The 23,396-nt window shown below is 48.6% G+C and overlaps 1 protein-coding gene across 1 annotated transcript; it reads right to left on the bottom strand.

Moving 5' to 3' along the window:
• Nucleotides 1-417: 417 nt before the first annotated feature.
• LOC115395835 (protein sprouty homolog 3) lies at nucleotides 418-23,359 on the bottom strand. Its single transcript, XM_030101501.1, has 3 exons — nucleotides 22,616-23,359; nucleotides 13,422-14,032; nucleotides 418-2,437 (listed from the first exon to the last, which is right to left on the bottom strand). Exon 3 carries the CDS (start codon nucleotides 2,362-2,364, stop codon nucleotides 1,465-1,467), a length of 900 nt encoding a protein of 299 aa, XP_029957361.1. The 5' UTR covers nucleotides 2,365-2,437; nucleotides 13,422-14,032; nucleotides 22,616-23,359; the 3' UTR covers nucleotides 418-1,464.
• Between the last annotated feature and the right edge of the window lie 37 nt (nucleotides 23,360-23,396).

Genomic DNA, 23,396 nt, shown 5'->3' with positions numbered 1-23,396 from the left:
TCTGTCTGGTTTTGGATTCATCATAAACTAATTCCAGCTACCGTTTGTTTCTTAGATCCTCTTGGATCAGTCGCATGACGGGTACGAAGAGCTGATGGTTCAGTGCAAACAGCCTTTGATTGGAGGATGGGAGGAGTGGAGCATGTGGGATGGCGGCCGGGTGGATGGCATGGGCGGGGCTGTAAAGGAGGTCGGTCAGAGGAGGAGGAGGAGGAGGAGGAGGAGGAGGAGGAGGCTGGCGACAGACTGACTTCGGGAGGAAACCCAACCAGACCCTCAGAGCTCTGCCGAAGCAGCGCAGCTAAAAATAAGACAAGGGAGGCTTCTTCTGCTGACAAAACAGCACACACACACACACACACACACACACACACACACACACACACACACACACACACACACACACACAGGCTATACATAACACAGGTTGTTGTACAGTAGGAGAACACACACATACAGACACACACGCTCGCTGCCCAGTCACAATGGATGCACCCTCCCTCTGGTTAAATAATCCCCCATTCAGCTCTTGGCCGGGGAAACATTGTCCATCTACCTCACAGTGCTTCTCTTCTCTTACAAATGAGCTCCACAGCTTGGAAATTCGCTCGGTTCGTACAGTGCATGGTCCCTTTTTGGTGCTGAACTGTTCTTGCTTGTGTTGCCTTGATTTTGTTCCCACTTGAAGCCATTGTACTTTGCTGAGACCCAGTCTGGGTTCCTCATTCATTCATCTGGAACATTTTGTGCTGTTTTTTTTTTTTTTTTGTTTTAACCTCAGTCTCTCCTTCGGAGCTTCTTTCCATAGAAAGGCTGTTGGCAAAGACCCTCCGCTTTGCCACGGGCATCTTTCCTCCCTGATTTGGTCCATTGCCCCTCTCTGTGCAAAGGGCGGGAAGGAAGGAGGTGAAACAATAAATAAATAGATCCCAACACGCCCAGACTACACCACAGAATGTGGAGAGAGGTGATTTCTTTTCTAGAAGTCTTGTTTAAGGTCGAAGGGCAGTCCAGCAAAGCATGACAGGGTCTTCTTCAAGATGACTTCAGTTCTTTGTGGTTGTTTTTTCAGGCATGAAGTCTTCAACATGAACAGGCACAGTAAAGCTTTGGTCCCTCCTGAGCTGGAGAAGAAGAAAATTCAAGGTACATTAGGTGAACAACACTTAACGGTCAGTCGGTGGTGGGTTGGTTGGTTGGGTGGTGGGTTGGTTGGTTGGTTGGTTGGGTGGTGGGTTGGTTGGTTGGTTGGGTGGTAAGTTGGTTAGTTGGTTGGTTGGGTGGTGGGTTGGTTGGTTGGTTGGTTGGTTGGTTGGTTGGTTGGTTGGTTGGTTTGTCGTGTGTAGGTAGGTGGGTCACGATGGCACTGTCGTCACGTCAGCTGTGGCACTGTGAACTGGCGACAGCGTTGCTTTGGCCACGGCTAAGAGGAAGGCGGCTTCACCTGGCCCTGGTCCAAGCCTGTCATAAGGGCTTCTCCAGGGCTTTGCTGCGGAGCGAGGGGGGGCCGGGGTTGGGATTGGAGGCGGAGATCTTGCGGCACACAGTGTTGGTGTTGCTGCACCTGCAGCCGGGCCGCGTGGCCCGATCGTGGGTGCACTGGCACAGGGCAAGGCACAGCCTGGCAGGGGGGTAGCAGCAGAGGCAGGGCAGACACAGCGCCAGCAGCCCCATGGTGCCCCACCGGGCACAGGCGTGGGCCGGGGCGCAGGAGCACGGCCTGTCGGCGCAGTTATCCTCGTCGTCCTGGGCCGAGCAGTGATAGAACAGGCCTTTAACGCAGCACAGGCACGTGCCGTACTCCACGGCGCTCTCCGCTGAGCACAGGCAGCGCTGTCCACAGGCCCAGCAGGAGGGCAGGCGGCGGGGGGCGCAGCACTCCTGACACTTGCAGCGACCGCACCGCTCGCAGATGAACTGGTGGAGGCCCAGCTCCGCCTCGCCTTCCGCCAGCCGTTTACCCAGCGAGGCGTCGGGCTTCAGCTCCCCTTTGGGCTGAGAGTGGACCACCGATCCCAGACCGGAGTGAGACGGCGTCAAGCCCGCCAGAAGCCGCTGATCCGAGGTGGCACTGGTCCGAGACATGGAAGAGCTTATCGTACTGGAGCGGCTCAGGTGGGACAGGTGAGCGTGCTGCTGCTGACTTTGGCTGCGGGACAGGGCGGAGGGAAAGGACGGCTGCGGGTGGTGGGAGTACACTCCGTGAGGGTATCGGTCATCGTGGGCATAAAAAAATCCAGACTGGGTTGCGGGTTCCAGCGCCACGGGCCTGTCCACATAGTCATTGTTGGCCCGGATGGCACGTATCTGGTCAAGCGACAGCACGGAGTCCAGCTCCATCCTCAGGGAGTGAGTCGGGTCCATCCTGGTGACGCTGGACGGCACCGGGGCTGGAGGCCGGGGCGGGGTCAGGGTGCTCACGGCACATCAGATAAACCTGCACAACAGACATAAAGGAGTGTGATTAGTAATGGAGGCGGTAACTTTGAACCCTCCACATGTTCAGCCATGAAGTCGACTTTAAGTAAACAAGAAAATGCACAGTTTGCAGGAGCGATTCTCAGAAGACAGCATGGCATGAAATACAGGACAGTCTCCATCATGGACGGGTTTGGCTGCAGAGCCGCCATCAGCCACGACCGCCGTGGCTCTCCTCCGTCAGGATAACACTGTTATTATCCTGCCACAAGCGGAGAGATGGGAGCGGGACGTCCACACTGTAATTTAGCATCTGTTGAACTCAGCAGCTGCTGTTGCCGCCATGGAGGAATCCCACCTGCACACAGTTTGAGTCTGAAGCTGACTGTTTGTCCGCATGCATGGCGAACTCGTTTCCAATGAATGAGCATACTGAAAATCAGAAAGAAGCTGTTTCAGTCAGGAAACCAGCTCAGTCAGACACAAGAACTAAAGATGTCAACCTGTTTTCAACTCGTCACTTCCTGTTAGCTAAAATCCTTTCAACGCTACAAATGGCAAACAATGAAAAAGTTTCACTTTCACTTTTGATTCAGTTATTCTCGGGTTGAATGTGTGTATTTGTGACGCTTCGAACAAAAATGGAGTGTTTTCATGTTTTCGTTTCAGAAAAGATTCAGAAAACAGTGGAAACAGTGAAAGTAACGTAGCTACCTGGGCTTTACTAGGGCCGGGGTGCGCATGCACAGTTGCAATATCAGAAAAGTTGCATTCTCCCCTGTTTCCATGGAAATGGAGTTGGACCATTTTTCTAAAAGTTGCGTTCTCAGTTGCTCCGAGCGCCATTGTTGTGTAGACAGACACTCTACAGGTGACAAAACTTTTCATTCTCACTTGAAAATGTCCTTAAAGTATTTGTGATTGGATTAAGAAAGAAAAAACTGTAGTCATTGCAACAAACCTATATTTGGAACGCAATACATTTTATTAATTTATTTTTTGGTAATACTAATTTTTTCTTGGTGTTTTTAAAGTCCTGATGAATACAAATTTAAGCTCGCATCGTAGTTTTTGTGTGTTTTTCCTAAATCTGTTGAGGTTAAAAACGAAACAAAAAATAAATCCAATGACCCTACACTATCAAATCTGCTCTCATTCAGCCAAGTCATCTGAGGATTCCTGCTGCAGCAACACATCCTCAGTCAGGTGAAATGGACCTGTCTCACCACGGTCTGAACCTGCTCTCATTGAAAATGTCACTTTCTGAGTTCAAACGCGACGGACACACTGCGGGCGCTTCAAGTCCGCTGACATCTGGATTCATGTGCAGCTGGTTTGGTTTGAGATGAAATCGGATGAAAAATGTATCCTTCTGTTATATTTCAATGTGTGATAATGACAGCATACACACACCCACACACACACACACAGCCCTGCCAAGTGGCCGAGGGGGGGCGGCTGGCTCGGTCCTCACGTGGGGCCGGTCCACCCGGAGTAATGAGGCCAAATGGAAATGCGTTTAAAGCAGCTCAGATCAGGAGATTAGATGGAGGAGGGAGGTAAGAGAGAAAACAGCAGCCAGTTTCCATCTTCAGCCACAGCTACAGGAGTCCAGACTCATTCACAAAAAAGAGGACAAGAAACCAGGCTGCGTCTGGTTATTCTGCATGGTTCTGTTTCAATATTCATTTTTGTATTTTGAACTTTTTGTTCTGCACATTCTAATATTGCATTATAAACAGTGAATTAATATTTTAATATACCAGACAGAATTCAGTGTTGCTCTACATTCCTGTGTGTTTTAACCCTTCTTCCTTTGGTTTCCAAGCTGTTGCAGCTTACTGTTCCAAACATGAATGGAAAGAGTCTAGGTATCAATAAAATGCAAAACAGGCTAGCTCTTTCTTCTTCTTGAGCACTTAATATGTTCAGCCGTTCAGTGCTTGATTAGTCCATATTTGTCTGTATTTGCTTACATGTCGTTTTGTGACCACGATGTTCCACCAGCTGACTTCGTTCGGGGTAATCAGAAACCCAGAGGGCAGAATTCATCATTTCCACCACAACCTGGGAATATAGTTCCTGCATGTAAAGCTGAGCAGTGCGTTGTGTGGACGGTTTGTCTTTCATAGTGAGTGAGAACTGAAGTAATTCTACGATAAAACTATGATCAGAGAAAATGAGAATTAGCAGCACAATGGGAGGAAGGCCGGTTTGGCAGACACACAGTTCAGTTTTTCTGAGAAACGTGCCCATGTGAGGAAACTACGGTGGCCTAGAAGGGTCAACGCCACAACAGCAGCAAAAAGCCACAGAGTGCAGCAGGCCGTTTCTGGGGGAAGATATTTTCTGACGGACTTTTTTTGATTACAGGAGAGTTCAACAAAGCTGAAGTGAAACGCTGCTGTTTGCTGATTGAGACCAATGTCGTCATGTTTTTGCAGAAGTCACCAATCTTGAAATGGTCAAACAGCTTGTACGTGGTATGTGTTCTGCTGTTCCGTCAGAAAAGGTTGTCCCCCCTGAAACAGAGACTGATTTTAGAGTGGCTGTCCATCTTCTGCGCTGCGACAGGCTGCCGTTAAACTGCGTCCAGTGTGAATACAGCCGTTCATTACCATGGCGGCTAACGCTAACGGCTGCTGCTGCAGGATGCGACGTTGCCCCCTCACTATGAAAACTCTTCCAGGCCACCGTAGGACACCACAGCGGCAGCCACCAGCTCCAGCAGACTTCAGAACGTCCCTCATCAGACTTTTCCCAGAACTGATCGAACTGCAGACAGATCTCTCCCCCAATGCCGGATCAGCCTGCATGTTTCACACCCTGTTCACAAGACGCTTCGAGTCACCACGGGAAACTTTGATTGCATTTTCATGTTTGTTTACATGACAGCAGCAATGCCAGAAACCAGTTAAACTGGAGGAGCCTAATTTTCCTGAGGTTTTTCCATCACGTCAGGTGGAATCAGCTGCTTCTCCCGTTTAATCCTAACATCAAAAAATGGCTGATTTCATCACTACCTCAGTGATGAATAGACAAAGATTTCAAGCAAGCACTGTTTGAACGAGAACAACAACCATCCTCAAGGAGAAAGTTTGGGATGAACAGAAAGGTGTGGAGCGCCGCGACTTCCCAGAGACGCAGAGGTCCGGCCATAAAGCAGCAGCAGCAGCCGCAGATAAGGAGGCCAGGTTGGTTAGATGAGGATGCATTTTCAAATTAGTCTGAGGAGAGAGGAGTGGTCCTGGTGACTAATCGCATCAGGCTGAGCGGTGGCTGCGGCTCACTTGTACTCTGCTCTCCTATCGGCCCATCTAATTGTTAAAAAGAAGAGGCCTGCCGTCCATTTCCATGACCTCATATTTACTTACTGTTACTGGAGGGCCGGGCTCCGCCCCGCCCCGACACCAGCACACTGCAAGTCATGTGGGAAGTTCAGACACTGTCCAACAACTCACACACCCTGGAGATCAACCGTTAACTCACACACCCTGGAGATGATGCTACATTCTGAAAATGATGCCAGTTTACACGGAAACGGCAGAAATGCTCAAAACTATGTAGTTTTCATGTTGGTCCAGTGACTGGTGCCACACACACACACACACGCGCACGCACGCATGCATGCACCCAGACACACACACACACACACACACACACACACACACACACACACGCTGCAGACACTAAACATTAACAGTGGAAAACACAGACACTGGTATGGACAGAGGACGGACTAATTGGATTGTTACTATGGTAACAGTCGACTCTAAAACTACCAGGACCAGGAGAATCTGCACTGGAACCAGAACCTGGACCAGGAGCATCTGGACTGGAACCAGAACCTGGACCAGGAGCATCTGGACTGGAACCAGAACCTGGACCAGGAGCATCTGGACTGGAATCAGAACCTGGACCAGGAGCATCTGGACTGGAACCAGAACCTGGACCAGGAGCATCTGGACTGGAACCAGAACCTGGACCAGGAGAATCTGGACTGGGGGCCATGACCCTCGGAGGACGATGTTTTCCTTATTGTTCATGGTCTGTTTACCACCAGCGTGATGCCAGCAGAAAAAGCAGCTTTTCAGAAAAGGAGCCTTTTCCCATTTCTCAGAAATCGACACAAGGTTGGAGCATTTTCAAAAAGTTGTTTTCACCATTTCCACAGTGACAGAGTGAAGCTTTGTCAAACGCTGCATTTAGAGTTGCTCTGAGTGCCGTCATGCTGTAAACAGACCCTCAAAATGCATTTTCTTTCATTCACTAGTTTTTTTTAGCTTTTCTTTCTTTTCCCACATAAAAAATAATTCATAAACAAACAATCAAACAAAAAAAAAAATCACAAAACTATCCAAATCCAAAGACAAGGGAGCACTGTCAGTTTTGTTGTGCTGGCTGTATATTTTTCATTTTGAACCTTTCTAGATGAGGTCAGGCCTATAAAGCATTTAAACATGGACACTAATCAGTTGCTGTGCCAGGCTACAGATCCTCACAAGTCCAGGCTACAGATCCTCACAAGTCCAGGCTACAGATCCAAGCGGTCAGATCTACTCAAAAATATTAATCCTGAACTGCATTCAAATAGGCAAAATATTTCTATCTGGCGCTTCATAATTTTTGGGATTATGGAGTTTCGGACCCTGGAGTCAGCGGTGACACTTTGGTTGAAAAATGTGATTAACATTCACATCAGCCCAGTTTCCATGCTTTTGTAGCACCAATTTTGTTTCCGCAAATCCACTGAAAAGCTTGAAACGCAGACTGGGGAGCACCTGAACGCATCGCGAGGCAAAGAAGCGAGAACAAGCATCATTTAAAGGACTCAGATTCTAGCACGTCTTATTAGGAACTTTTCAGGCATCATGCAGAGCTGTTGGAAGCGATTCTGAATGTGTTTTGTAAATGCATGAAAAGTCATGGAGGGCCGTTCCTTCCATGTTTTCCTCGAAGCCACTCGTCAGATTGAGTCTCAGGAAGGCTGCGGACCTCCTCAGGATCTGATTTGAACAAACAGCGCCGTGCCTCGTCCCCACCGTGACCACAACATGCCAAGTCCCTCTCATTTTGACATCAGTTCTTGGAATCTTGAGGCAACGACAACAAACGAGAACAAATAACACGTCTGTCTCGAGATTCCCGAAATCACCGTCCACATGTGACTGAGTGAGCTTCACTGATTGGCTGCAGCGGGCGAGACTGTGACGCTCCGTCTGGCTCTGCTGCTGTCTGTTATCAATCCTGTGTGTGTGTGTGTGTGTGTGTGTGTGTGTGTGTGTGTGTGTGTGTGTGTGTGTGTGTGTGTGTGTGTGTGTGCGTGTGTGTGTGTTCTGATGTGGATACACACAAACAGTTCCTGTCAGTCACTTGTGAAGTAGTTTACATTTTTTATGAGAAAGGTGTGATGGATGGATGGATGGATGTATTTAACGATGAATGGATGGACATAGATGATGGATCGATGGATAGATGATGGATGGATGAACGGATGGATGGTTGGATGGATGGATGGTTGGATGAGGGATGGATGAATGATGGAAAAGGACTGGATGGATGATGGATGGATGGACGGATGATGGATGGTTGGATGGATAATGGATGGATGGATGTCAGTCAGTTGTGATGCAGTTTACATTTTTTTTGAGAAACGTGTGATGGATGGGTGGATTATGGATGGATGGATGATGGATGGATGGATTATGAATTGATTGATGGATGATGGATGGCTTATGGATGGGTGGATGATGGATGAAATGTGATTGAGGGTGAAAGTCGAATGTGCGTGGTTTCCTTCCGTTGCTCACAGTCAGAAGCGTTTCTCTCCACATTTACGTCGAACTCTGAAAAACGTGTAAAAAGTGTCTTTTATTGAGAAAAATGAAGAAAGAAAGACGTGAATGAAGCAAAACAAACGGAGAGCAGGACAGAGAGCGGCTGCTGCCAGAGGCAGCAGCTGTAACCTGAGGACGGCTCGCTGTGCCCGGGGAGTATCACTGACGAACACACACACACACACACACACACACACACACACACACACACACACACACACACACACAGTCTCCACTGGTCAGTCGTCACTGCATAAACTGGTGCTTCTTTTGTTTCACTTGACTTTTGAACTATTTGTGTGTTTCTGAGTCATTTATTTATTTATTTATTTATTTATTTATGTTTTTGCATTTGAACAGATATTTTCAGGGAATTTACCGGTTTATCTGCAGAAGGTTTTTTTATTTTAGGAGCCACAGTGGAGTCAAGTGGAGCAGTAGAACAGAAGCTCTTATTGTAAACTTGGCAGTATTCCTTTGTTGTGTCGCACTTTGTGGAACCAAATTGTATATTTTAATTAACTGAACTTATTACTGTTGAAAATGATTACAATATGAGCATAAAACCAATTTTAGCTATGTGAAAAACATTGACATGACCAGCAAACTTCTCATTTCTCCTCTGGCTGTTGCATTGTGGGTGTTTCATAAACCCCCCCTGACAGCATGGCTAATGCTAGTTAGCTAGCTTTCATGGCAGCATTGCTGCTCTCTGAGCTCAGGGTTCTTCTACTCTAAAGTGTGTTTTTCTTTTCTAAGAAGCTCTTCTTTTAGATTTCAGTTTGTCTGGAGCTCTGGCCGGTTAGGAGCCTCTTCCGGCCGGTTTGGTCCTCTCACCAGCATTTCATAATAATTGTAGCGTAGCGGGGGACAGTAGCTGAACCTGCAGCCTGTCCGGGTGAGAATGTTCACTTCCTGTGTTCGTAACAGACTGTGTGATCTAAAGAAACGAGTTGGGCGATGGTACTTTGCTCTCATATGGAATCAAGGGAAGTTTCTCTTTCTCATCCAGCCGATCACACCCAGGCTCCTCCAGCCTCACTCTGATCACTCGAGCTTTCTAAACATTGATAAAGACGGAGAAAAGAGAAGGAAGGACTCACTCATTCACCTTTCTCTCTTCAACAGAATGATGTTCATGAATTTCCCACAGCAACAATTTTAAGAGAAAAAGCAAAAGTCCAGTTGTGTTTTGGGGTCAAGGTTCACTCAGAGCCACTGAAAATGGAACTTCATGAAAACTCTGTCACCATGGAAACGGGGCAACAGTTTGAAAACATTCCAATTCTGTCTCCATGGAAACGGTAACAATGTGTCTCTTAAATTGAGCTTTTTTTTTTTTTATCTGCATGAAAAAACTAAAAATGTAATTTTGTTCAATTTATAGATGAAGCTCCAGAGCTCGAGGACTACGTGTTTGGTAGATTCGGTAGACGTTTTCTCACGCCTCTCTGAGAAACGTTTTTATGGGGAACAAACAATTTCCAAAACGTAATGCTGTCATTGGAAAGTCCTGTGCAGGACCCGGGTTTGAGTCCAGAAAGGTCGTCCAGGATCACATCCAGTCCAGGCTGTGGTATAAGTTGCCATGGTGACCAGGTAACGGGGACAGTCTGTAGAATTCACCCTTCTGTCCATTCACCCGTCATCTCTTCCTGTTTCCTCTCCATCTTTATGGCCCAGCTGTGGCTGAGCTGGTAGACTGGCTGTCTTTCATTTGAAGTGTTGCAGGTTTGATTCCACATGTCGAAGTATCTTTGAGCAAGACTGAACCCCAAACTGCTTCCATTGGACGGACAATACGCCTTACATGTGGCAGCCACATTCATATTTCACAGATGAACGATACCAGTAGTGTAACCGAAGAGAAACTGTTAGTTAGTCTTATATTTCTACACACGATGCTTAAGTCCTGCCAATACTGAGTGTCTGAATATGTATTTCCTGTAAATTTGCCTGAACTTTCCTGATATACACATTCTGCAGTTGTTTCTGTGAGGAAGTCGCAGCTCATCTTCATTAAATCTTCCTAAAGACGAGAGAGGACTTTTGTTCTGATGTGTCACATAACTGGAGTGGCTCATGGGCAATGTCGGATTCAAACACATTCACGGGATTCCACACTGATCACTGCTGTACTGGTCTGACTTCGTGTGAAGGTCTCGTCCGGACTGTTATGGGAGGAGGGCCGTCCTCCTGAGCGGGCCGGGTTCAAGTGGTGACCTGGGAGGTAAAGCGTGCGGCGGCGTTCGCCCCGGGCTCTAAGACCCAGGGGCCTCCCTGCTGACGCCCTCCGGGAGCTCGGCGGGATCGAATGACAATAAACTGGACGAGATACCGGATGTGCCGAATCTGAGCCCAACGGAAAGACTGAAATAGACACTGCAAGTCCAGGAGGATGGGGGGGGGGGGGACTGGGGGGGACAGAACAGGAAGGGACAACGGGTGAGGAAAGGACAGCTGGGGGGGGGGGGGCAATTCCACACTGCTGGAGCAAAGCGTCTCACACTGTCCGTCACATTCACACATTCACACACACACTCACACTCCATCCGTCTGCCATGCAAGGCGCTGGCAGACGGATGGAGTCTGACAGCAGGGCAGGAGAAGGTGGGAAATCAAACCAACAACATTCCAATTGCCAGAAGACCACTTTCAGTAGTTTAAAACAGACAGGCCTGATTTTCCAACTGCTTCCTCACACACACACACACGCTCAGTCTTGTATTTCTATCCTTGTGGGGACCGTCCATTGACTCCCATTCATGTCTAGCCCCTAACCCTGACCCTTAACCTAACCCTAACCCACACCACAACAAAGCCTAACCCTAAAGAAATGTTTTTGCACTTTTACTTTTTTCAGTAACAACAACATGGTCAAGAAAACACTGTTTCTCCTACTTAGGACCGGAAAAAGGTCCCCACAAGGCACGTCGTTCCACGTTTTGCTATCCTTGTGGGGACATTTGGCCCCTACAAGGATAGAAATACAAGAACACACACACACACACACACACACACACACACACACACACAGGAAGAGGAAGTGAAGACGACAACTTGTGAGAGAATGGAAATCTGAAGAGTGACGCCTCTGTTGAACTATGAAGTAGTGACTCCAGATTTTCAAAATAATAGGGGTGCATGATATATTAACACTGATATCGGTTTTGATCGATACCAGTCATTTTTTAACATATCCAGCATTTCCCTTCTCCGTTTGTGAGCTTTCCTCTGAACGAGATGCTGATGACACCTGACTCTTCTGTCCTGAACGTCACTTACTCTTTTTGGTAGAATAAAATTGGAAAAGTTGGAAAAAAACTCATCATCGTAACGTAAAACATGAACTATGATGTAGATTCTGGGTCTTGATGACAGAAAGAGTCTTATTAAGCTTTTCTTCAACCTATTTTGGCCTCGGTATCTAAAGTCATTTGAAGCTTCGTTGGCCCAAACACATCCAGATGTGTTCCACTGGTTTTCCTCACCAGTGAAGGGGATCTGGCTCTGCCTCTGGTTCTGGACTCCTTGACCCCCTGCTGTTTGGCCTGGGCCTGAGTGTGTGATTGTTGGACGAAAACATGAAACTTTTAGAATCAGTGTTTTCTCCTGGCGCGTTGTCGTGTGAAGGCGGATGATTCCAGGATGCCCTGAGGAGTCTGGGAAACCCGCCCTGGGAACCGCTGCTCTGTGTTTTGAGGACTCTCGGGTCATTCCGTCTGAACCCAGGACTGTGTGACGGCTCACAGCTGCACCGATGCCCCTGATCCCACGGCCTCTTCTCATCTCCCTGGGTTGGGGTTCGATTCCCTGGCTCCCTGGCTCCCCGGCAGCTCTGCTCCGTCTTCAGCCCGCCGCCCTCTGCCTCCACCCGGCATCACACACATCTCCAAATCCAGCTTCAGTCTGTCAGAAGTCCATCCTCAACAGGCCAGTCTGTTTTTCCCCATTGGAGCTCCTTCCTCCAGACTGAGGACATCTAGTGGCCGGTTCGGGCTCTACACCTCCAGCTCCGCAGCCTGGACGCTCACACTGACTTTTATCTGCATTTGATGGTCCCATGTAGTTTTTTCTTGTTGTTTTCAGCTCATGTCAGCAGTCATCCAGCTACATTACAGATATTTCTCTCACTGATGAAAGAGTAGAAAGCGTTTCCTTGAATCTGCGTCCCTCTCCACTTGCGGCCGTCGTGCATTAGTCAGTGCATTAGCTCGTCCGCTGTGGGATAAAATCACTCCATTCACCCCCCTCCCCCCCCCCCCCCACCCCCCACCCCCACCCCATCAGCACATCATGTGTTCATCTATCCGCTGTTCTCACACGCTGCCCCCCCTTCCTCTCAACCCATTCACGTTTTTCTCTTCCTCCCTCCCTCCTCCCTCCATCCGCCCCTCCAGTCCCACCCCAGCGGAGATGGGTATTGACATTCTGCATCCGACCTTGAGGAGAATCAATCCCAACCCCACATGTCCCCATCGGAACCACACACACACTCACACACACACACACACACACACACACACACCCACACACACATACACACACACACACACACACACACACACACACACACACACACACGCACGCACGCACTAGGCCTGATGTTAGCATGTGTCCTGTCATAACCGAGTCAAAGTGTTTAAAAGTTGGTAAGAAGTCAGGATTCAGGCGAACTCCTCTCCAAGACGTCCGGCGTCTCCATGCAGTGGAAACATGGAGTCCCGGAGGGTTCCCGTCTCTCCGGGACTCCATGTTTCCACTGAAGACCGGGTCTTTCTGAGTGAATTCGCACAATTCCACACATCAAATCAAACTACAGGGTATTGATGAGGCTGAGGGACGCTTCAACACCAAGTTGAGAAGCAACTAAAGAGAAACTGCTGATTACTCTGCAGGAGACAGTTAGAGTCTTAAAACCTCCACAGCACCACAGGGTTGATGTGGAGCCCGTCTCTGCAGATCCCCAGCCACTCTGGGAGGATGAACTCCTCCACCTCCGTCCTGAGAGCTGTGCACGTCTAGAACTGGGGCGATCGGACGGACGCCTACAAAAGCCTCCTGAATTATTTCTGCTTTCATCAGGAACCCTAATGGAGCCCGGCCGTCCCAAGGTCATGCAGATCATCAATAGTTCATCAGCAGATCGGATGAATTCATGCTCACCTCTGATTGGTGGGAGATCCATTCTGCAGCGCGGTCTGGGCCGTCCCGGGTCTCGCTCTCCGGTCGCAGATATCCCCGGACGAGTCAACCTCGGCCCCTTTTAGAGTCTCAGTCTGTTTGTTTTGATCAGATTTCTGAAGTCCTGTTGCTTCAGGGTGGAGGATGCTCTTCCTCAGTGGGACGCGCCCTCCTCCTCCTCCTCCTCTTCCTCCTCCTCCTCTTCCCTTCCCGGAGCTCGGGGATGTGAGGCCGGTCCTCCTGAGGTCACCTGAACTCTGAACGGCAGCCAGAGGTCTGGAGAGAGACGAGACCGGGGAGAAGAGTCTGAGCAGCACCACAGGTTTCAGCCGGAGGAGCAGCGAGGAGGAGAGGAGCTGGAGAGGAGGTGAAGGAGAGGAGGAGCTGGAGAGGAGCTGCTCTGAGAGGCGTCCAGACTCAAACACCGACTGGAGAAGTTCATTTGTCCTATAAAAAAAGACAGAAGCTTCTTGCCCTCTCCTGCTGTAGTTTCCTCTCCTCCCTCTGAGAGATGAATGACTGAGAGCTGCGTGCACTTTCTCCCTCGCTCACTCTCACGCCCTCCCACACACACACACACACACACACACACACTGGGTACGCCTCCTTCTCCTCCCTCTCTTTAACTCCTCCCTCTGCCATCGTTGAATTCACTTCAGTTCAGAGCTGTATTAACATGACAGAGCAGAACTGTGTGTGTGTGTGTGTGTGTGTGTGTGTGTGTGTGTGTGTGTGTGTGTGTGTGTGTGTGTGTGAGAGCCAGTTCATCCATATCATAACAGCTGACTGTAACGTGTCTGTCATGCTTTCACTCTGTTACTTTTATTTGATTAACATTTATTTAATCAGAATTAAAATTGTTTTCTTGTTGTTCCGGGAGATTTTCCTCATGTCTTCAGTGGTCTGTGCTCGCTGATTCCTGCTTTCTGCTGGTTTTAGCTGGCCTGATGGAGACAGGAGTGTTCTCAGTGGTCTCAGTCCGGTCTGTCCTGGTCTGACGCGGTTCATGCTGGTGTACGTGAGTCCGCTGGTCCTGCTCGCTGGTCTGAGCTGATTGTTCATGGAGTTACTGCTGCTTCTACACAAACATTGTTTTAATTTGTAAATCAACTGTGGCTGAAAAACAGGTCCGGATGCTTCAGACGGTTTCGGTTTTACCGCCTTTACATCTTCATGCATCCAAAGACTTTACTTCTTTCATTCAGTCTCTTGCTCCGTGAGGACGGCCCACGTCTCTTCACTGTAATCTGAACTCTGGGTTTTGTGTGCATGTGAGGATGCTCATGCATGTTTTTTTTTATGTCCTGTGTCCTTACTCAGCAAGATCTGGACTATTGCAAGATACACTGTGCAGGCATACGAGCACACACACACACACACACACACACACACACACACATTAAGGTAACCGGACACTGGTCCCTAATGGGGGTGGGGGGTGGAGGAGCTCTGTTTCCTGTGGAGGAAAGTATCCGAGATGAAACAAACTGCTGATAGACACTGAGGAGGGATCAAGACAAAGGCAATGAGATTAGCTCAACATAAACCAGAACGAGCTTCGATTGCTTTTTCTTTCCAAAGGAGACGAAGCAGAACAACATGTTTTAAAACTGAAGTCACAGGAAATCAGACGGGAAGCCGTGAAGATGTACGGCGAGCTGCAGATTCCACCTTTATTCTTTCCTCCGTCAGAATCCTGCATGGAGCTGAACTCCGATCACATGACATCCATCAGACCCGAGGAGCGGCTGGATGAGAGGGATGCAGCTCTCCTCTGGCCCGCAGCTTTGTGCCGTTTGGAAGGAAGTCACTGAAAAAATAAAGACGAGAATTTAACACTCGTTTACACAACGACGCTCAGAGTGACTGAAAACACAACACTTCCAACCTGTCTCTGTGGAAACAGGGGAAACTACTGATCTGTAGTGTGTGTGTGTGTGTGTGTGTGTGTGTGTGTGTGTGTGTGTGTGTGTGTGTGTGTGACAGAGAGATGGGGAGATGTTCTGGGTCAGGCAGGGATCAATGTCAAATGGCCTGGTTAACAGCTGACAAAGTCATTCATTTCTGCCGGCTCTCTGCTCTGGATGCACTCTTTCTGCAAACGTGTGTGTGTGTGTGTGTGTGTGTGTGTGTGTGTGTGTGTGTGTGTGTGTGTGTGTGCGTGCCTGCTTGTTTATGCATATCTTTGTGCAACGCTGTGTGTCATTGTGCTGCAAACCAACAAACGAGTGCATGATGCAGCGGAGGCGTCCCACCCATGGAGCGCACGGTGTCAGTTTACACAACACACACACACACACACACACACACACACACACAGGGTGCTTTTATCTGGAGTGCCTGAACAGGAAGTGAGGGCAGCGTTGTGGTGTCCGCGCCGTGCTGACGACAGGTTGGATGAATGGCCGTTCCAGTGGTTTAGCTTGACGTCTTTTCTGTGTGTTAAAGGTGAAATCGCTCGGCCTGGACTGAACCGCTGCCCGGTGGCTCCCCGAGCGGTGCCTGAAGCAGGTTAAGGTTTGGGTTCACCACTGACCAGAAGCCTAAATGTAGGTTGAAAGGAAGGAAACTGGGAGGCGATGAGACGCCACCGGAGTAAAGTCTGTGTATCATCACATTAAGGCCGAATCCCATTTCTCTCTCTAGCCCTCCCCTTGGCCCTCCCCTTTTGAAACGGAGTGCTAACGGGTAGGGCTGAAAGTAAACCCCTCCAAATTGGAACACCCCTTCGAAAATCGCGTACGTCATCAGTAGTAATTTTAAATTTTATTAATCGACAAAATACTTATATCTATGAACTTCTTTTGTTGCGGACGCCGCCATCTTGTCGATCTTGGAAGACTTTCTGGGAAATCTGTCATCCAGTGGTGGCCGGTGGAGAGGGGCGCTTGTTTTGTCCGCCTACACCATTAGTTGCGGGCGGGGTTAGTTCACTTCCGCATTGGCGGGAGCGCTCGTTTCCCACCGGCGCATTCCAGGTGGGCAGTGTTGAAGAAACCAGTTTATTGAAAATAATCGTCTATCTGTTGTGTTTGGAATGCGCCTGGAAAGAGCGCTCTCGCCAATGCAGTAGTGAACTATCCCCGCCTGCCACTAATGGTGTAGGCGGACAAAACAAGTGCCCCTCTCCACCGGCCGCCACTGGATCATACCCCTCCGTTTGAAGGGTGCCTCAGGAGAATCTCCTTTTGGAGGGGTGAATAGCCCTCCCCCTTGGCCCTACCCCTACGTCATAATGACACATGGACGAGCAAACGGAGGGTGGGGCCAAGGGGAGGGCTTAAGGGGTGAAATAGGATTCAGCGTAAATGAAATGGAGCGAAGACCAAGAAGATTTGCTTCTGGCCACAAAGTATTTTCTACTTCTTTGTTAAATATATTTGTTGGTCCTCTGTGAAAGGGTGATGCTTCTATTTCAGCGGCTTCAGTGTGTGGTACTGCTTACAGGTTTGACTGTGATTGGCAGCTTTGTGAAGCAGCAGCAGACGTCAGAAGACATCTTGTTGAAAGAGCTGTTCAGCAGACAGAAGCTGAACAGCATGAAGACCGTTCTGGAACGTAAAGTCTTTTCAGTTAGCCTGACTCAGGCCCGGCTCCGTTAGCCGACTTCCTCCAGTCGGACTGCCGGAGCTTCAGAGGAGTTTCCATGATAGAAGTCTAACGTCCACATCAACAGTGCAGAAGACTTTATAAGACTTTGACACACAAAACCAAAAAAAATCCAAATGAAAATTTCCACACCGATCTGAAAACTACAGTTTCAAGGTCTTGGTCTTGACTTGGTCTCGGCCCCTGAAGTCTCAGTCTGGGCTTGGTCTTGGGATGCTCTGGTCTCTGGCTTGACTCGGTCTTGGCTCTAGGATGTCTTGGTTTGGGGAAGCTCTGGTCTTGGTCTGGACCTCATCACTCCCAGAAGCAGGGAAGAAGACGTGTCTGTTTGCTGTCGAATCACTGTCCTCCTCGTCCTCTCATCAGCAGCAGATTTGATCTTCCTCTCTATGGACTCGCCTCAGTGTGTTCATCACTGAAACACTGGATTTCATTCATGAAAGTATTTAAAACTACTCTGAAGTTTATAAACTGTGTTGCTAACTGAGCTTTTGCATTTAAGTTTTTTTTTCATTTTCACACAATAATCCAAACATTATTCCTTGAAAATCTAACCCTCTTTGCTTGGTTTTAGGCGGCAGTTCGCTTCGCCTGACGGAAAGCTCAGACCCCGATGACCTCCCCCTCCCACACCTCCTAATTGCTGCTGATATTTGGGTGTAGAGCGGAGCAGAGCCACCGATCCATTAAGCGAGCAGGCCCGGCTTGATTGGCTCCGGACGAAGCCCTGAAATAGCCGGATTGGCTGTCGGCCAAGCGCCCATTTCCTGTGTGTCTGAGAGGAGCTGCAGCCACTGGGGCTCAGATGCATTTCCTGACTGTGTATAAAACTTTTATTAATGACCAGCAGGAGTGCATCAGCGGCTGAGCGGGCTGCGCTCGCCACACTCATTCACCCGCTCATCGGAGGGAAGAGGAGCTGCAACGAGACACCACGTGATGGGGGGCTGCGATGAACGGATGGATGGATGGATGGATGGATGGATGGATGGATGGAGATAGGAGGAAGCAACACACACCCGATGGTTGAGATTTTAGTGACTGTCCTGACATTTGTTTGCAGTTTTCATCGTCTGTGAAAGTCTTCATGTTTTTTCTCTCTTTACATGAGGTTCTCTGTTCTCCCACTCTCTCTGTATGATTCAGGACCTGGGAGCAGTCGTCTCTGTTCCTGAGGTGAGAGCGGCGAGAGAGCGGCGGTGCGAGGCCTGGAACCTGACTGGAGAGCTTCCAGCGAGCATCGGACCGCTAATCACATCAAACTGGTGAAAGATGAGAGCTGTCAACGCTTTCCTGGCAGGGTGGAGAGACGGAGGCGTAGGCGGAGGAAGAGCGAGAGGCCCCGGGAGCGCTGGCGGCCATTGACGGAGGTGGAGGAGAGGAAGAGGAAGAGGCCCGGGAGCACTGGCGGCCATGACGGAGGTGGAGGCGGGGGAAGAGCGAGAGGCCCAGGAGCGCTGGCGGCCATGACGGAGGGGGAGGAGGAGGAAGAGGAAGAGGCCCGAGAGCACTGGCGGCCATGACGGAGGTGGAGCGAAGAGCGTGAGGCCCGACAACGCTGGTGGCCATGATGAAGGTGGAGGAAGAGCGAGAGGCCTGAGCACTGGCGGCCATGTTGGAGGTGGAGGCGGAGGAAGAGCGAGAGGCCCAGGAGCGCTGGCGGCCATGACGGAGGTGGAGGAGGAGGAAGAGCGAGAGGCCCAGGAGTGCTGGCGGCCATGATGGAGGTGGAGGAGGAGGAAGAGGAAGAGGCCCGAGAGCACTGGCGGCCATGACGGAGGTGGAGCGAAGAGCGTGAGGCCCGACAACGCTGGTGGCCATGATGAAGGTGGAGGAAGAGCGAGAGGCCTGAGAGCACTGGCGGCCATGTTGGAGGTGGAGCGAAGAGCGTGAGAGTGCTGGCAGCCGTGATGGAGGCGGAGGAGGAGGAAGAGCGTTAGAGCGGTGGTGGCCATGATGGGGGCGGAGGCTCCTGGTGAGCTGGAGGCTCCACACCGCTCCGGGGCGGCCTGGACGTGGAGGGAGCGTGGCACTCGGGTCCACTCGTGCAAGTCAGCCATCTTGGATTATGCAATCGTCCCTTCAGTACATGTTGAAGGAACAGACTCTGATTGAAGCCCCCCTCTGGGGCGGGGCGTTGTCATGTGGACTGAGTGCCACCACACACATGCACACGCTTCCCAACTCCAGGGCCCAGCAGGGGGTCTTTGGCGGGCCGCTGACCCCGGGTGTGAGGCCTGGTCCCTCAATACGCCACCGAGACCAGATCCACACGTCTGTTGATCTGAGTGGAGGTTACGGTCGGGAGCATTGATTTCCTGGGCATGATTTAGTCCCCGCCCCCTGACATGAACCACGGTTTGAATCTCTCCCCTGCTGACTTCTACTGGAGGAGCACAGGGAGTTCAGAAGTCCAATGTAATGTTAAAACTAGATCTGTTTAATGATCATTATTAAGATGATTGAAGTTTGATTTTCATTACTGAAATTATGTCAAATAAACTGAAATAAAAAGTTCAAACATCACATTTCAAACAAATCAAATATGTTTAAAATGAACCGTTTGCAATCAGTTATATTAAGAAGTGACATCGTGATCAGAAAAAATACAGAAATATTCATTATGATTTACTAAAACTTACAGACTTTTTAATAGAAGTAGAAACAGAGAGAGGGAGGGAGAGAGAGAGAGAGAGGATAGAGGGAGATGAGAGAGAGAGAGAGAAGAGGAGGAGAGAGAGTGGCTGACTGGAGTGTGTAATGGGGAAGAATTGATTATAGCTGATAACTCTGCTCTTTGATGTGGATAATGCAGTCTCTCTCTTCCTGCCTGCACACTCTAAAACCCCCGGGCCTCAGAGGATATTGGGTTTACAGTGCGTGTGTGTGTGTGTGTGTGTGTGTGTGTGTGTGTGTGTGTGTGTGTGTGTACTATTAAAAAAGTGCCAAGCGTTATATATGTGTGTGCAAAATTCAATCGGAGAGAAAACGTGAGATTGATAAAATGATAAAATGATGACTAATAGAACAAATGTCTGTTTTGACTGGTTTTATCACTTTACAATCTGCAATATTAGGAAAAAATCAGTTTGATGTTTAAACTTTCTTTAAAAGAATATAAACTCTCATAATCCTGGTTTCCGTTTTGATGCTTGAATATGTGAAAGTGTTTGAAGAGGCAAACATATAAATGTAAAGCTGAAATACGGAGAACATAAACCTGATTACTGATGGATAAAAACAAGAATAAATTCCTATTTACAAGTTTGTCTTAAACATCAGAGAATTAAAACTGATTAAGAGAACAGCAGAGCAGATTCTGATGAAACAGAATTCACTCAGTCACACTGAGAATCCCTGAAGGAGAAACAGGAATATTCTGAAAACACAGAGAAAACCTTGAGGAGCTCTCCGCTCGACCCGACAGATGGTGAGTTTACTTCCTGTTCAGGCCACAGTTCCTGGAAAAGAGCAGGATGTGGTCCAGGAACTCCACACCTCGGCTGGATGCTCCGTTCAAACTGTAGACATCAGATCAAATGAGGAGACACACACACACACACTCACACACACACGTACGCACACACACACGGCCGCATCCAGGTTTCCATAACATGTAGTTGTTTTTTCTCTCTGTATCTCCTCATATTAAATTCATGAGGCCTACATAGAAAGGCCTGCATAATCGATTCAGTGAAGAAATGTGTCAGAGAGGAGAGGAGAGGAGCCGGCCTCAGCGCCAGGCTCAGCAGGCTCAGCCCAGTGTGTGTGTGTGTGTGTGTGTGTGTGTTCATGAAGAGCAAGCAGGGAACAGTCCTGGAATCAAGCACAATTCCCCTCTGGAGTGCAGAAGCAGCAGGCGGGAAGGCTCCATGTAATCCCAGCATGTAATCAGTTACTTCCTGATGGAAGAGCTCTCTGAGTGGAACCACGTGGTTTCAGACCAGCAGCCAACCGAGCTGAGCCCTACAGAACCGAGGTGACCCCATTCTGCTCCGCCTGTGCAGCTGCGCCCCCTGCTGGACGCACTCGTCCTCACACCGGGGTATCGGTGAAACGCCTCCAGGCCCTGCTGTCAGGAGGTTTGGAAAAACATGCAGAAATCTCTTTTGGATATATTGTGGGACATTTCACTGTATTTCAGTCCCGAAGGTTTCATTAAAAGTGTCTTCATGTTGAAACTGTCACTTTCTGTTGTTACGGTTCAGTTTTTGTGTTGTGCCACAGCAAAGAAGAGCTTAAAAGTTTAAATTTAAAGTTTATTATAGCTCTATTTCACCGGTCCAGAACACTCAAGATGAAACAGGAAGAGCAAGTTAGAGAACACTGATTTAAAAAAACTTATCCTGGAGGCCTCCTTCAATGTATGGCAAGTGTATTTTTAAATGTTTAATTCATTTATCGTGGTAATATATAAAGTTTACAGACTCTGAGAAAGAAAAACACAACAGCTGCATCTCTGCAAAGATATATTACTGACTTAATCACAATCTATCAGAGGGCCGAGGCTCCTCACACACTAGAAAATCCATAGGAAAATATATTTAGAAATATCTATCTGCATATTAGCTCCAGGTGAGTTAATTTAGCTGAACGCACATTAATCTTCTCACAGAGATCAAGAGAAAAGACGGAGGTGACGAGGGACGTTCAGCAGGATTCTCACGCCGAGCCGACTCGGTAAACTCTTCAACCTGCGAGCTGGGTGTCCACTGGGGAGCGAGCCGTTCACACACTCTACCTATCCTTATCCTTCTTTCCTTTACATTATCTGGAACCTAAAGCTTGATAAAACCGTTATGAAGTAAATAGTGTGTGTTCCACACCTTATCTCCTGCGTTATTCTGGTTTTGTTTTGTTATGACTGAAGACAGATCATGTTTGTTGGGGAGAGGGGTTTAAGTGGAGGATATTCTGCTGTAAGACCATAAAAAACATCTCTGACAGTGCATCAGAACCATAATTCACCCCAAACTGGATTAGAATGAAATCTGCATGAACAGGATTAATGCAGACATGCAGACATGCATTTTACTTATTTCATATTTTCTGAAAGACTTATGCTTGATTTATTTTCTATTTTTATGCTTTCCTCTAAAGTACATTTAGATTTCAAATTCAGATTGTTATGGCCAGCAACACCATTTTCATCCTTCATCTTTTATTTACTGCAATTTAAATATTTCATCTTTTAATATTACGTTATGACGTTACACGATGTTGATTCACTCCTCCCCAGCTGGACTTTGCTGCTGCTGTGAACTGGTTTTTGTCATAATGGTGAAACATTTGGTTGTTATTGGATGCCTCACGCTGTGTGAGCGCCCCCCAGTGGACACAAAGCCTCCCACATGTTCTGATTGTGCAGGAACAGAGACCAGCCTACAGTTTACAGTGTTGTGCTTTAAAAAAAAAAAAAAGAAAATAAAAAACCTTCCACCGTCAAAACCCCGATAAAAACCATGCTTCAGTTTCTATACACCCACCCTTTAATCCACCTATACGGAACAACACCACCCATTTCTGCTGGTGACGGCTGACACACAACACACACACACACACCACACCACACACACACACACCGGAGTGATTCAACTGGAGCGAAGCGGACGGCCTGGCTGAACATTTCTCTCTCTCAGATGTTGCAGTTACACTGGGTGAACGGCCGTGGAATGAATGAACACATGAATATTTACATGCAGGCTGACGGGAGCAGTGGCGCATCCACGTCCCCGTCCCCCCGTGGGCAGCTGGGTGGCGCTCCGGAGCACTGCACGCTGCACCAGGTGACAACTGGAAGCTGAGCCAGAGCCCTATGACACCTTACACACCCCCCCCCCCTTCGAACGCAGGACAGGAAGTGAGCCGGACTGCTGGGAGGAACTCACCCCGGGCCTGATGGCGTTCAGCCAGGAGTCGCTATGAAACACTGCCAGTGGGGACTGAAGTCATTTCACGCAATTTACATTATTTTCTATGCAGTTTGTTCTTCTTCTGCAGTCTAGAGTGTCAAGCATTACACAGAGTCCAATTTAATCTAAAAAAAAGTGTCAACAGACCTTTTGTTTGGCACTCATGGTTTAAGCATTCCTCTGGAATATTTACTTTAAAAGTTGCTTAAACTTTTTGTCAGTCGGAGGAAGGCAACAAAACTCACCAGGCGCATCTTTATATACTTCTGCTCCTTCTGTCTGCTGCTGCTGTGCGCCGCTATATCCTTCCGCGGAGCACTGCGCATGCGCAGGTCTGTGTATCAAAACGTTATTTTAACGGATTGAAAACACTTCTTTTAAAATGTTTTATAACCATTCGGTTTTACTTCACGTGCTAATACGCCGTCCCCTGGAC

The sequence above is a fragment of the Salarias fasciatus genome, chromosome 10 (genome assembly GCF_902148845.1).
Source record: "Salarias fasciatus chromosome 10, fSalaFa1.1, whole genome shotgun sequence".
NCBI classification, from domain to species: domain Eukaryota; kingdom Metazoa; phylum Chordata; class Actinopteri; order Blenniiformes; family Blenniidae; genus Salarias; species Salarias fasciatus.
This window is presented reverse-complemented; position numbering and strand designations above follow the sequence as displayed.